The sequence below is a fragment of the Poecilia reticulata genome, linkage group LG16 (genome assembly GCF_000633615.1).
Source record: "Poecilia reticulata strain Guanapo linkage group LG16, Guppy_female_1.0+MT, whole genome shotgun sequence".
NCBI classification, from domain to species: Eukaryota; Metazoa; Chordata; class Actinopteri; order Cyprinodontiformes; family Poeciliidae; genus Poecilia; species Poecilia reticulata.
This window is the reverse complement of record NC_024346.1, coordinates 12,064,147-12,079,240: the sequence shown is the minus strand read 5'-3', so window position 1 is coordinate 12,079,240 and position 15,094 is coordinate 12,064,147. Positions and strand designations below refer to the sequence as shown.

The 15,094-nt window shown below is 41.5% G+C and overlaps 1 protein-coding gene across 3 annotated transcripts in view; it reads right to left on the bottom strand.

The window, feature by feature from the left end:
• The window catches only part of clcn1b (chloride channel, voltage-sensitive 1b), a 34,094-nt gene that overhangs the window by 5,608 nt on the left and 13,392 nt on the right, over positions 1-15,094 (bottom strand). For 2 of the 3 annotated variants that reach the window (XM_008431474.2, XM_017309599.1), the window contains exons 2-14: positions 10,888-11,113; positions 9,787-9,918; positions 9,527-9,655; positions 9,250-9,383; positions 8,812-8,889; positions 5,623-5,701; positions 3,446-3,571; positions 2,321-2,405; positions 2,069-2,170; positions 1,435-1,519; positions 406-561; positions 207-276; positions 20-130 (exon numbers count right to left, since the gene is read on the bottom strand). In XM_008431474.2, coding sequence (XP_008429696.1) covers positions 20-130; positions 207-276; positions 406-561; positions 1,435-1,519; positions 2,069-2,170; positions 2,321-2,405; positions 3,446-3,571; positions 5,623-5,701; positions 8,812-8,889; positions 9,250-9,383; positions 9,527-9,655; positions 9,787-9,918; positions 10,888-11,113 — 1,513 coding nt within the window. Of the gene's footprint in view, positions 1-19; positions 131-206; positions 277-405; positions 562-1,434; positions 1,520-2,068; positions 2,171-2,320; positions 2,406-3,445; positions 3,572-5,622; positions 5,702-7,166; positions 7,246-8,811; positions 8,890-9,249; positions 9,384-9,526; positions 9,656-9,786; positions 9,919-10,887; positions 11,114-15,094 lie in introns of all 3 variants that reach the window. The other variant, XM_017309600.1, reaches the window with a different exon arrangement.

Genomic DNA, 15,094 nt, shown 5'->3' with positions numbered 1-15,094 from the left:
TGAGGAGTAAGAGGCTAACCGATCACAGCGTAGCCTCCTGGCAGGATGCGGTAAACTATTCCATCGAACAGTATCCCGTTCGGGAAAAGAGTGGCCATGATCTCCCCGACGAGGCGGCCGAAAGCAGCTCCTTGAGGAGAGAGATAAGGCATGCTGGTAAAGACAAACTGAACAGATACTGCGCTCGCGTTACGAAATCCTCTTACCCAAAATGAAGACCGGCATGAAGGCGCCAGAGGGGATAGGCATCGTGGTGGAAACTGCTGACATCCAGAACTACAGGACAAAGGCAGGATCAAGGTGGGATAGAGCCCAGTCAGTCCCAGCAGGTTTACCGGTTTTAATTTATGCTGTTTCTTTGAATGCAACAACCCACATGTGCAGTGAAGAGGAAGGAGAAGATACCTTCATGACGAAGAAGAGGAGAAGGATGAGGAAGACGCTGACATGAGGATGCAGCCAAGCGGCAGAGCGGCCGAGGCCGGGGGCAGCGGCCGGGTCGGAGATTTTGGTCCAGGTGAAATTATCAAAAAGAGAGTTGATGCACTCTCTGGGCATCAGCTGTCAGAGCGGAGATACGAAGACCGGAAAAATGGTCAGTAATAAAAGCCTTTTATTACATTAAAGATGACCTATTATGTTTCCTTGAATAGGTTAGGATTGGTCTAGAGGTATACAAAACATGCTCATTACAGTTTTTGCAGAAAATCCTAAAGAGATTTTACTGAGCTCCTGTCAGAATGAGCTGTTTTAAAGTCTCTTGTCACTTCAAATCCAAATAAGTAGCTGCTGGCCACGTCCCCAACTCAACATTTACAAACAGATGCACAATTATACAACTGTACATCTTTAAAAAGCAGAAGTGGAGCCTCCTGCACAACCAACAAGAATGCATCAAGTGATTGTAAGCTCAACCCAAGCTCCACTTGGGTTGAGCTCAATTGTGGTTGCTAGGTAGCGGCACAGAGCCGGTCAATGGTGAATCATCAAACGGGAGATTTTTGAAACGGCTCAGTTTCCAGACAAGAGTAAACATTAACTTATTGCTAAAAAAACCCGACTAGGTAGTTTTTTTTTTTAGAAGTAGAAATCCAATGGAAGAAGAGAAACATGCAAAAAGTGAATTTTGCATCATAGATTCCCTTTAAAGTCTTTCAAGTGGTCAAAACACTCTGAAGCCTAGACAATGTGATGTGATTTCACTGTCTGGCTGCTTCCTGAACACATTCCTGAGTTGTTTCAGATATGGATGCCCTCCCAAGAGGGAGGGAGAGAGGAAAAAGGAGTGGATGGATGGATACCAACATTTTCAGCATTTCAATCTGTGTTTCTAATACCCACCTAATCAGCCCAACACTCCACCTTTGTGTCTCTGTTTTAGATAGAAACATAGTTAAAAATTAGAATGAAAAAGAAAGTGAGTCTGCATCTCACCTCTCCAGCCATGAACTGCCCAAACCCAGGAGGAAACGTGAAGGTGGCGATGATCAGCGTCACCGCGCCTGGGTAGATCAAACGGCTGCAACGCGTACACAAACACAGACTCATTAGGAGGAACATCGCATTCTCAGATACCAACTGCACTGCGCATCATTTAAATTAGCGTCTGTTTGTAACCAGCGCTGACTGCATGAGTCTCCTGGCGCTGCAGCTCACCTCTCCCCCTAATGGTGAAGCCTAATGTTCCCTGACTACATAGTCTCAGAGGATAAGTGAATCTCCCCATTGAGTGAATAACTGGGTGTAAGGTTGTTAAGGCTTTGCTTCTCTCCTGGCCAGTTTTGTGAGACTGATGAGTTTAGAGAGCAGAGCTGAGACACATTATGAGGAAATGCATCTAAATGCACAAATGGTTTCCGTTTCAGGGAAACCATTTCTGCAAGAATCACTGCAGTTTTAGAGCCGAGCGACGCAGAGCAACATCTGTACACAATGTGTGTGTGTGTGTGTGTGTGTGTGTGTGTGTGTGTGTGTGTGTGTGTGTGTGTGTGTGTGTGTGTGTGTGTGTGTGTGTGTGTGTGTGTGTNGTGTGTGTGCGTGTGTGTGTGTGTGTGTGTTGGGATCTTACTGTTTGGTTAGAAAGCGTGTGAGAGCTGTTGGTCTTCTCATGAAGAGAACCACCTGTCTGTTTAAGTAAACAAAGAACGCTCCCAAAAAGCCGCAGGAGATCCTGAAACATGAAGAAAACTTCGAGTTTAAACGTCATGGACGAGTTCACCAAGAGTCCAAAGTCCATTTTGTAACAACATATTAAGGTTAAATACCCAAAAATATAGTGTTTGCAACAAAACACACACACATGTATTAAAAGTATCCTCACCCGATGATTGCAAATGCTGGTAACTCCTGCAGGTCAAAGGGGAAATCCATCCTGAAGTTGGTTTTGAATAGAGCTGTGATTGTGACTGAGAAAAGTGGAAGAAAAATAATTACATAACAAAAAAGAGTTAAACAATAGAGACAATTATAGCAAGCAGCTACTTCTCTACTCATTGCTATTTAGAGGACAATTTACACAATGAAGTTTGAAGTGAAGTTTTGATTATAGGGCGGCAAGCAGGGTTAGAAATAGACGTGGCAACGCAGCAGCTTCTGAAATTCAAGAGTGATAGTCTAGTGAATATTCAGCTCTGGAAAGAATTAAGAGCCCAACGCAGTGAAGCCCATTGAAAACCTCCTGGTTTTTACACCAAATATTGATTTCTGAACTCTTCCTGAGTTAAAACATTAGTATTGTTGTTTCTAAATGAATACGAACTCGTTTTCTGTGAATTGTTTGGGGTCTGAAACCACTGCATCTTTTTCATTATTTTGACCATTTATCATTTTCTGCAAATAATACTCAAACATAAACCTATAAAAAGCGAGATCAGAGAAACTGATGATTTCTCTTCACATTTTCTCCTCTTAATTGTTTTTCCAGAGCTGTAGATAAAAAGTTTATTGCTAAGTAGCTGAAGAGAAAATGGTGCCTGAGGGCCAATAAGTCTCCAAAACAACTTTAAGGATTTCGAATGCAGCTTCTTCTAAGGGTACCAATAATGAAGCAGGTCGATGTTTTGTCTGTGTAATGTTTTAGAAAAAAATACCCAAACATGTCTAAGTTGATGAACAAGATTAGCTTTAATGATCAAACGGCATTCAATGAGGTTCAAATATGTGCATCCTTGTATAAGCAAAGTATGTAAGCAGCTACTTCTCTGCTTACATACTTTTAAATGTTGGCATTTTGTTTCTCAGAGAAACAAACAGCATGATTTAAACACTGGATGGTGCTGCTGAAATGCTTTCATAATATGAGTGATGACTTCAAAAGTTTAAGCTTTATCTAAAGAAGCAAATTCTACTTAGCTGCCATGCTCAGCATTTTTTGTGTGTGTGAAATGCAACCTCAGCGGTCTTTCCGCAGCAGATTGTGTGGGTGTGTGTGGAGTTAGCTTCTCACCAGCATCCTTGTTCCACACAGAAAGCACCCTGAATATGAAGGCACTGAATGTGGCAGCAAAGTATCCCCGCCAGTAATTCCTCACAGCAAAGTAGGTAGACGTGACCTCAATACTGAACAGCACCCCTGGTGAGGGAGGAGGGAAGGAGGGAGGAAGGGCAGGAGGAGGAGGGATTACAGAGAGGAAGAAAATGAGGATGGATGGAGAGGTAATTGGGAGAGGGGAAAGAGAAGGTGAGAAAAGACAGAGATTAGTTTAAAATAGCAGAATGAGTCCAGAAACTAGTAATTATACTCAACAAGAGAACCGTGGGGAGTTAACAAACACACATATGCAAGTAATTACACTGAGTAGCGCACAAACACAAAATAAAAGCAAAATGAGACAAGAAACAGAGTGAATTAACCAAAAACAACTGAATATAATACAGGGACGAAAATATATTTAAAGACCAGAGTATGCCAGCTTTTGAATTTTTTATGCCTTAGAACGTGTCCAGAAGTTTCATACATTTTAGATAAACAGACTTTTATCCGCCACCCACCATCAGGGAGGCATGTAATCAGTCCCAAATTCATCCTGCAGCTTAAATATGCAGCTGCAGTCACATCCAACAACCTTCAAGACGTTTGAGGCAGAGCTCTGCACAAGACTTTTGCAAACTACTGAATAGTAGGAGACATTTGCACTTGTGCAAACCATTAAAAACTGAGAATTTCTGCTAGGGGTTTTGTGTTTTATTAATTAAGTGAGTAATTATTTTGTAATTGTGGATTTCAAGAAAGCTCAAGAGTCCAAATTACCCAAGTTAGAAAACCACAAAGTTGCAGTAAATTTTCACAATAAAATAACTGGAAAACAAACACAAGTTCGTGATTATAGATAAAACATGACTGATCTGATCCAACTATTGGAATTTTGCCAATAGTGCAGTGATGTGAGGAAATTAGCACACCTGATCAAATACTTAATTCTTTATTTTAAAATGTTCAAATATTACAACATTTCAGAGGGTATTAAGATTAATATCAGATTCAAAAGCTGCTGAAATTATGTTTCCGAAAGCCTGATGCGCCTCTGTAGAGCTCAAAGTTTGATTTTTTTCTCACTTCAACAACCAAACTAAATGCCTGAGGTTTAAACTGAACGAATATTTTACAAAATGACAATGACATGCACCATGCAGGATGCATCTGTGTGATTTTGTTTATTTTAATGTAAATAGATGTAGGTGTCTTATTTTAAATCGGATTTCCTTACATTTATATCTATATTTATATATAAAAGTAAACTTTCTCCCCTGTGTTGGATTTATTGCCAAGACACAATGAATCAGCAACACACCGACCAAACACAGATATTCTTACCGTTTTTGATAACTATATAAGAAGATACATTTTAAAGCAAAAACATACCGTATATTCCGGGCTATAGAGCGCACCATACTATAAGCAGCAGCTACAAAAAGGAAACATACATATATATAAGTTGCACCGGGCTACAGGCCGCTAGTATCTCCGCTGCTCTCGGGTTTCCTTAAGGACCCAGCAGAGGGCAGCAGAGGGCTGCGTCCTAATAACTGCTGGATATATTAAGGACGCAGTTCTCCGTCTCCAACGCCGAACCGTAGTTTTATCACGGCGAGTTTACGTGCAGCAGCTCTATTTCCCTCCTGTACTGCCAGATCGATAATCCTGAACTTAAAAAGCTACATTATATGAGTTCGAAGGAATTTCTCCGCTGTGCCTGCTGCTGCTAGCATGTGCTTGTTCTAAATGAAAATTAGCACTTTCTTCTTTGATTTCCAATGATTCACTTCCTGCTAAAGCGCCCCCCTGTGGTTGAAGAAAAATCCACAGAAAAGCCTCACCGGGCTATATAAGCCGCATTGTTCAAAGTGTGGGGAAAAAGTAGCAGCTATTTAATGAACTTCCAAACAATTACATTAACTTCCTTTAAATTACATATATATATATATATATATATATTTTTTTTTTACCATATGAGCTTTGTGTTCAGAATCTAAAGGAGTTTTTGCTGTTTTTATGGCTTTTCTTATTGACACATTTCAGATGTACCTGAAATGTGCTGAAAGAAATCTTGTTTCTTTCAGCACAAAGAAACAAGATTGGCGAGACGGTTCAGAACGAGTGACAGAGTGAAGTTTGTACAGTACCTCCCAGTGGAGTGCCGAAACAGCATCCCACCCCCACGGCACAGCCGACAGTCAGTATATCTGTGTAACCATATGGGTTCTACTGACACAGAAAACAGAGGGAGAGGAGGGAGGTAAAGAGGTGAGACAGGGATGAAAGCCCAGAGATGATACGGGGAGAAAATTAGGATGACAGTTGGAAGTAAGACAGGACAGTAAGTTGGAGGGGAAAAGGAATAAAAGATCAAGGTGGAGAGAACAGGATGGAGAACCACAGGGGGGGGTGGGAGGAGAACAATGACAGTGAGGGAGCAAAATGGAAGAAAGGGAATAAATAATGCTCACTATAGTGTGATAAAAGCTGACAGGGAGAGGAAACAAAGCAGCAAAAAAAGATATAAAGAAAAGGATGCGCAGCGTTTAGAAAAACTGTGTCAAATGACGACATCGCCTTCGGATTTGGGTCCATGCAACAAACAGCAGACTTGAAACACTTCAAATCATCGTGATCAACATTGGATTAAACAAAAACTTATATTTTCATTGTTTAAGCATGAAAAACAGTCATGAGAAAAACCACACACACTGTTGCTGCTTCCTTAAGAGAGGAAGTATCAGACAGGTGGAGCTAAACGATCACCAGCAGCAGCCAGCTTCTCATCAGAGCAGAAGTTTTGGCAGTTTGCTAGTCTGTAGGGTTCAGCTGGGTGTTTACACAATGCCAAGGCGGGAAGATATCAACAATGACCTAATGAAGCAAGTGTTACTGCCTGAGTAACCGAGAGCATCTGTTTCCAGACTACTTGAAATTTATAATTCAACAGTCAGAAAGGCTCAGAAACCGAAAGCTCCAGTCCTACATGCCTCATTTAACATCTACATCATAACAAATACAAAACACTTCCTGGTAAGGATTAAAAAAAAAATACTGAAAGCTAAGAAACATTTGGGAAAGTAAAGTTGTTTTTTTTTTCCTCTAACATGAAAAAATTATTGCTGGTACAAGCTGAGATTTTTCCATTAAAGTTTTGTTGGCCATACAAATATATCTCCCTTATTAATTACTTATTCTTACAGTTATTAGTAGTAATCTCATAAAATTCCCCTATAAATAATTTTTTATCTACAGCAAAACCAGACAAAAATCACATATTCTCAAAAGGCCTGCAGTGACGGTTCTAGTGCCTGGAGAAATGTAAACAAAGGCAGCTAGTGCGCTTGCTATCAGGAGGTCGCCATTGTATTTGATAATCAATACACCTGGCTATTGTTTGCAGTTTGGGTTTAAGTTGGCAGCTGCTTGCATGCATGAGTTTACACATTATGTACGAGGTGGTATGCATTTAGAGTAATTTATTTAGAGAAAACCAGAGTCACACACTTCCAAAAGTGTTACAGTGAAATGTTCAGAGCTATTACTGATTAAAGAGGTTAAACTTTTCATTTGTTCTGTGCCATGTTTACAGAGGAAGACAGAGGTCAAATATCTTATCTGAGCTTCAGATGTTTCTTCAGGGGAGCAAAGCTGTCCGCAGACTCATATCTGATTGGCTGGTGAGACTTGCCTCCTATAGGAGCAGCAAAACAGGTGGCCACTCCCACCGCACACGCACACACCAGCAGGTCCTTGTTATGGATGTCACTCTGGGTTTAGGCGTAACACAAGCGAGCAGGGGCGAGCCAGAACCAGGAGAGTGGGGGGGAGAGGGAGACGGGGACACGGGAGATCACTGTTAATACACATGCCAGACATTATGGTCACACTATTAATACAGACACAAACACAGGCGAAGTGTGAGAGAGACAATCAAAACAAAGGCAAACTGGAAGGGGAAAGCAGGAGGTGGGCAGGACAAAACACACACAAACACGGAAAATCAATTACAGGTTTCCCATTTTAAGCTCGCTGGTCAGTCTGAAGGAAACTCGAGGCAGCAACAAAGAGCTGCAACAATCTCTTATGACTGCTGACTGCATCTCTTGAAATAAACCTTGGTTAAAAGATGCAACGATTCCTGTTCCATTATTTCTAGAAAACTTTATGAGTTCAATTCAAAACTTTACACACATTTAATTAATATTTGGTAACATTGCCTTTAAACTTTAAACTGTATGACCTGCGTCAAACATTTTGGGTTTCCTTCCAAAGTAGCTTCTCACAATAACTTGCTGGTAATTTCAGATTCGAGTCAGATTTATGGTCAAGTTTCTGTAGGAATAAGTCCACAACTTTGGTCACTTAAAAACATTGTCTTTGTTGTCTTTTACTAAGTAGTTAGTGGGATGCTTAGGCTTATATGTTGGAATATTGCTGTAATATTTTTTACATATGTCCTTTCCTTGTGATGACATCTATTTTGTGAAGTGCACCAGTTCTTCCTGCAGCAAAAAACTCAAACAACATGATGCTCCTACCCATGTAATTCACATTTGGATGTTGTCCCCAGGCATGCAAGCTTCCCTCTCGTTTTCCCCGAATTTAAAGATGATCATTAGGACTAATCTTTCAGGTTAATGTCATCAAGCCACAGGAGAAAGTCAGTGTCTTTGTGCCAATTGCTTCATCCTTACTGAACCCATATGTGTAACTGTATACTTGTTGCGTTCACAAACAGTTTTTTTTTTACAGATTCAAGAACAGACTCTTCAGTGGGAACCCTGTAACTTTAATGATGATAAAAACACAAACAATACAGAAAACTACAGTGCCTAGCAAAAGCATTGAAAACCCTCGACTCTTTGCACATTTTGTCACATTAAATTTAAGATTAAGATTAAACTTTATGGTATTTTATTAGCATTTTTGGTGGTAAATCAACACAAAGTCAATAAGTGTGAAGCAGAAAGAATATGAAGTGTGCACCATCGTGTTTAGGAATAGTTGGCTCAAGCTTTCCACTTGTAGCTTCTTGCTTATGGGCCAAAAAATTGAACATAAGCAAGCAAACATGCATGCCACATTTTTCAAATGAAAAAACATGTTTCTCATATTCCTTCTGCTTCAGACTTTGGTCCATCACATGAAATCCACATAAACCAAAAATCAGTCTGTGGCGGTAACCTGACAAAATGAAAAAAAGTTCAAGAAGTATGAATGCTTTTGCAAAGCACCGTACAAACCCGGCGTTCCTCATCTAATTTGGTATTTTGACTATTTTTCAATAAACTCTCTGATCATAGTGCAGTTTCTTGGCCGGGGCTTCAGCTTACCTCGTACACTCCAGAGAAAATGGACATGAATCGACTCAGCACCGCCGCACAGATACTGGCTATGTGGACAAACGGACCCTGGAGGTGAAGAGAGCACATCAGAGTTACTGGACGGACTTTCACACAGACCAGTTTCAGTGAAACAAGAGGATCCAGACTGGTATCAGAGCAGATAAATCAGTGAGTAATTGCTGGATGTGACAGCTGTCCCACTACTGTAATGGAGAAAATGAATGTACTCCGTTGAATAATTTGCCTCGGTCCCGTGAGGCGAGGAAGTGAGGGGAAACATGACAGAAGTTGATTTATTACTCACAGGCTGAAGTGAAAGAGCAGATAGAGCAGCAGAGAAAGACATGACTACAGGATGATCTATAATAGATGTGTGGTGACAGAGCAATCTTGAAGGTAAAGAGGTTAAGAAGTGGGTCTGTTAACCTCTTTGCCCACTGGCATCCCGCTGCCGAGAGCAGCAGTCAGGCCGATGACTTTAGCTATGAAGGCTTTGAGGGTCAGGTACTCTTTCAGGACTACGCCTCTCAGGATGGTTTTGAGCTCTGGGATGCCAGAACCTGCCAACGAAACACAGAAAACACCAAACGGTGAACAGACTACTGCAGCTACGTCTGTAAAAGCAAAGCTACGTTTTCGCTAACTTCAAACGGCGAGACAAATGGAGACAGAGAAGAGATAGAGAGAGACGGCGAGAGCTAACCGATGGCCTGAGGGGAAACCAGATGACAGAAGAGCGACGCAAAAACGACGAGGATTATGGGATATGTAACCCAGGCGAGGTACTGCAGCGGCACATTGCCCTTAAGTTCTCCATGTATCCATTTGTAGGCTTTAACACAAAAGAAAAGCAACGACATGTGAGAATAAACATGGTAAATATCTGCTGCAGCACAATGAAACCATTATGAAAATACAGATTGAATAAATAATAATCATGAGAGTAAATGTGACCAGGGATACCTTGTAGACTCTTGGCACTGGCGTAGTCCATGCTCCAGCTGACCAGAGCCATAGTCAGACCCAGAAGGATCAAAAATATCCAGTCCTCCCCCATCTTCGTCACAATATACCGCCTCACTCGAGCCAAGCAGTCTGGGTCAGAGACATGAAATTATTCAGTCACATTCAAATCTACCGCAAGCATAAACTGATTAGATTACAATTTTGGTAATTGGATCTAAAAAGGGACACCGAGATGATTTTAACATTGAACCTGAAATAATCTGAGTTGTTTGCAAGCTTAGGAAATCTTACAGAAAGCATAAAATACAAACTAAAGAATGAAAAAGCGTAAATATTAAGACGTCAAATTTCATTTTGTTGAACCCGAAGCAAGACGTTTAGGTTCTCATCATCTGCTCATCTTTAGTTTACAAAAAAAACAAAAAAAAACTGAGGAACTCCAAATGAAAATCTGACTTGTTCTCCCTGTTTTTAGCTCCATCCATCTTCTCACCATCTCTGACCAGCTTCTCCGTCTTTTCTGGAGAAGAGTATCAACACAGCATGATGCTGCCACCACCATGTTTCACCCTGGAGACGGTGTGTTCATGGGGATGTGCGGTCATAATTTTCCAAGACATCTTTCCTGCCTGAAACCATCAACATCTACAACAACTCTTTGTAGAGCCTTGGGTAATACGAGTAACAATTATATTTAATTGACTGCACAGTATTTATTTTATTTGAACTGAAATGAATTCAAAAGCACATTTTAATTCACTGATTCAAACTGTACATTGAGTGATGTACAGCCGTGCATTTTGTTTTCCATCCTCCTGACGGTGTCGGCTCCTCGCAGTCATCCTGATCTCGGTGGCTTAAAATTCTACCTCCAGTCCTGCTGGTATTAAAGTTCTGTATCACGTTTTATGAGCTTATCGTGTGGCATGTAAAATCATAATGTGCAAAGCATTCAGAAACCGATGCTGTACAATAATCTCTCTGTCGCGGCAGAGCTGTGCGATTAAAGAACTTTGCTTTCACCAAAAACAGACGGAAAAAAACGAAAGCGACGACAACGAGGCTGCAGGTGTGGGAAAAGCCGCCGGCGTTGCTCACCCTGGCATTTGGAGTAGGGCTGAGGCTTCTTGGTGGAGGAGTTGTGGCTTTGATGCGACTCCAAGATGGCAGGGTTCTGATGGAGGTGATGCCGCCGGCCGAGGCCTCTGCGGCCCGTGGCTGAGGTGTTTTCCCCGGCTTGTCTTCTCCATTGTCTCTCTGTCAGCAGGCGGGCGGCCTCCCGTCGGGCGAAGTTTCCAAGCTGCTCCCTGTACTCCCCGTACAGCTGCAACGCAGGGGCAAGACCGAGGGTCACTGAGGAACAAAAAGCACTGCCACGGAAACCTTCTGTTTGCAGAAAACAGTACGCAGCAGTAAAAAAAAAAAAAAAAAGTTGGGTGAAATCCACAAGCCAGGGGGAAACGGTTTTGGAGAGGAATAAAAGGAGATCTGCTAGTGTGAATCCTGGGATTACAAGAAAGAGATGTGAATTTTGTGCCTTGTGTGTAAAGGGATACACATCAGCCTGAATACCTTGACAGACAAAAATAGACAAATATGGCATGGAGAGTGGAAAAACCCCTCCCTGAGTGGAGGAAGAGGCTGAACAAGAGCCCGAGGAGGAGATCCTGGAGGAGAAAACACATGCCACATCTCCTTCTTCCGACTGCGCGCCTGCTTTAGCGCCTACGACCGCAGGGCCTGGCACACACGCCGGGGCCAGAAAACACGACACCTTGCGATCGGTTTGCAGAGCACTCGTTAAAATCGTAGGAGCCGTAAAACGCTGCAGAGGCTCCGAGCTGCAACCAAACCCCTGCAGATCACATGCATCCCACCACTCAAGCTAAAAAATCATAAGGAGGGCTGGCTGCCACGCATTTCTGTCTCATGTTCACACAGGAAAGGAGAGCTGACACATCCAAGCACGAGGCCCTGCAGGATGCACTCTCAGCTTCCAAGCACATAATTTCCCGATGAAGTCGCAATATGGAGGTAGACGGACAATCTGCGAGCTCATCTGCTGGGAGAAGTTTCAGCCTGATGGGGACAAGTTGTTGTTTTTTTTGTTTTTTAGGAAAGATTTTCTTCTGATTTTCTTCCTTTAACAAACAGCCCCACTGTGATGACTGACTCACTACAACCACATGACAAAGTGACTAATATAGAAGTTTATAATTAATACATGAATGCACCACATAGCAGGTGGCCATGCAGTTACTGCCGCAGGCTTTTGAAGCCTCTAAATCGTCTAGCGAGTTATTTTAAATCTCGTTAAACACCACAAATCACAAACTGTAATTCGGAACATCAGCTGCATCCCTGACAGGATATTAGACTTGTCCTCATAAAAAAAAAAAAAAAATTTACTTACACAAGACCCGAAACTAGAAATCTCAGTTTTACTTTGGATGTTTTCAATCGTTTTGAAGTCCGGATGCCTTCGGAGTGAAAGCGGTAAACATTTCACAAGGATGCATTTGAAATGAGCTCAGGAGTTTGTTCAGTGGACAGAAAATGAAAGATTGAACGTCGTTCATCATTTTTGGATCTGGTTTTTATTTCAGTTTTTTGTTTGGTCTCGTTTTAAATCAGACTAAATGTCTTCATTTTAGATTAGTTAGGATTAACAGAAGTTGTTTCTGTATGCGAGATGCCAGAAATATCAGGAGACATTCTGGAACAGATATCAAAACAATCTTTAAGCAAACTCGGAAACCCAGATGATGAGCTCTGGAATTTCTGATTAATTAATGATTAATTCTCTTCATTTGGGTAAACTGAAGGCCCTATGCGGATGTATTGTAAGGATATATTGTTCCCTGGTATAAAATCTACAGAAACCAGACAAGATATCAGTAGTGAATGTCCTTGGGTACAATCTCCAGGTGCATTCAGCAGTTTAAATGCAGTATAAACACCATGGGAATGTCCAGCTGTCTCACAGAAATGAAAGTGTTTTAGTAGAAAATGTGAGAATCAGTCCCAGAACAAAATCGAAAGACCTTGTGAAGATGCTAAGCTGAAGCCGGCCAGAGTAAGAGTGATTCTCCACAGTGAAATAAGGGAAATATGTGTTGCACCAACATGAGCTGAGAGGAAATAGCAACAAAGCAACAAGGAAAAGACAAGCTAGTTTCTGAACTCACTCTGGCACAATGACTTCATGTTGTTGGGCATGTCCTGTCCCAAAGTGTCTGACTATCATGTCCAAAATGGAAAAAAAACCCCATAAATGCCAGATTTTATGCAGACCAAAAAAAAAATGAAATCTAAGATCAAAAATGTTATAATAGTTGAACAACAATCTTTTCTCAGGAAGGAGTTAGCACTGAGAAATAATAAAGTAATTTTAATATCTAATTTAACTATGGAGATTTTTATTTTATTTTTACATAAAAGTCATTAGATAAATGTAAAAATGAGTGTTTTTAAAAAAAGAGTCGGAAAAAGACCATTTAGCCCCTTTCAGGGCGAATAAAAGTAATCAAATAAAGTCAGCCTCCGTCTGCATGGAGCCTCTGGTCGTGGCGGTTTTTACCTGTTCTTCATCAGTTGTCTTCAGCATGATGTGGCAGCAGCTCTGGTGCTGTCCTGTCTCTCATCACACTCTGCAGACGAGCTCACCACCACCAACACTGATATGCTACACATTAACATGGGAACGCTAATCCATCAACATCATCAAACAGCTGCTGGCACCAGGCGCCGCCGAAACCAGGGACAGTGACAACAGGAACCTGCAGGACGAAGAACTACCGGCTGAACATTTTACCTCCTGCTCTGAAACAATGGAAAGCAGGCTGCAGAATGCTCTCGCATTTTGTTGGGTTTTCGTTGGGGAAGTAGTTTATGGTGGAGCTTCACAGCCAGCTGGTTTTGAATCTATGCAACAGATTTGGGCCCTTTTTAAAGAAGTTTGTTGTTCTCTAAAAATCTGATAAAGGCTCATTGAGCTCTTCGCCAATTCATACTTCCTCTTGTACAATGAAGGTACAGGGTTGCAATTTCATACATAAACGACTGCAAATCAGTTTGTTTTTCATGGTAGTTGAGCCTTTTGATGAATTATGGAGAGCTCTCATATAATTCAGTTTTAAGTGTGCTCTTTTTTTCTCTAATCTTTATGCAACACCTGTTCCTGTTTAACTGATCTCTTTCTGATCCCTTGTACATGTTTCAAGTTTTGAGCCCTTCTTTAGAGGACAGCATAATCATGTGTTGGAGTGGCGTAGTCAAAGTTCAGAACTAAATACAATTGAGAATCTGCGACCAAACGTCAAAACTTGCGTTCACATTGACGTGCTCTCCGTTCAGCCTGACTCAGCTCGGAGAAAACTTTCAGCTTTTCAACGAGCAAAACTGACCTGCTGGCGAAACCGTGCTATTTTCCTTCCTTTTCACAATAGAAGCCCAGTCTGTGTTCAGCTATCTCATAAAATCCCATTCAAATACACCAAAGTTTGTGCTTGTTACAAGCCAAAGCATAAAATGAGTTCACTGAATGTGAATACTTTTACCAGGCAGCGGAAGACGGTGAACAAATGAGCCGGTGACAGCGTGAGAAGGCCGCCGCAGTCAGGATTTATTCCCGTCTGGTCACTTTGCTTTCTCTCAGCCTTGTGTGCTCGTTGTGTCAGCGTTTGACCTTGTAGGCTCATTGCACAGTGAAAAACACAGGGCCCTGAGTTGATATCAGTGATTCAGTAACCATTTTGTCTAAATTGTTCTCCCACGTCACAGCGATGTTGCAACAGTTTTCTTTGGCTCTCACAACCTCAAAATAAAGTCTCTCTTCTCAGTCATCTCCCTTCACGTATTTGTTTCACCACAATATATATATATATATATATTTGTCATAGTACCCCCAAGAATTTAAAACTACTTTCACCCCTGCATATGAGGGAATCTTGTATCTTGTAAAATCTGGTAGCTCTTGAATTGCTACAAAATAAAGCTGTATTGCTCACTGGCTGCAATGTTGACACCTTGAGATGCTATGAGACCTAAATTCTGAACATCATGGCATCCCAGTTTTCCATGTCTGGCATATAACCATTCGTTTTAGCTTTTAAACTGGTTCTATTGATCCTGTGTCCAGACAGGGATAACCTGTATCAGCATCATGACCTGCTTGTTCTGAAGATCCTGCAGCTCCTCACCCTGCCTCTCATACTGATAGGAGGAACCACAGAGCTCTGTTARKTTAAAGYTCATCTTCTGAAGTTGGGATATTTTTCCTCCAACAGGTTCCAGAGGAATCACC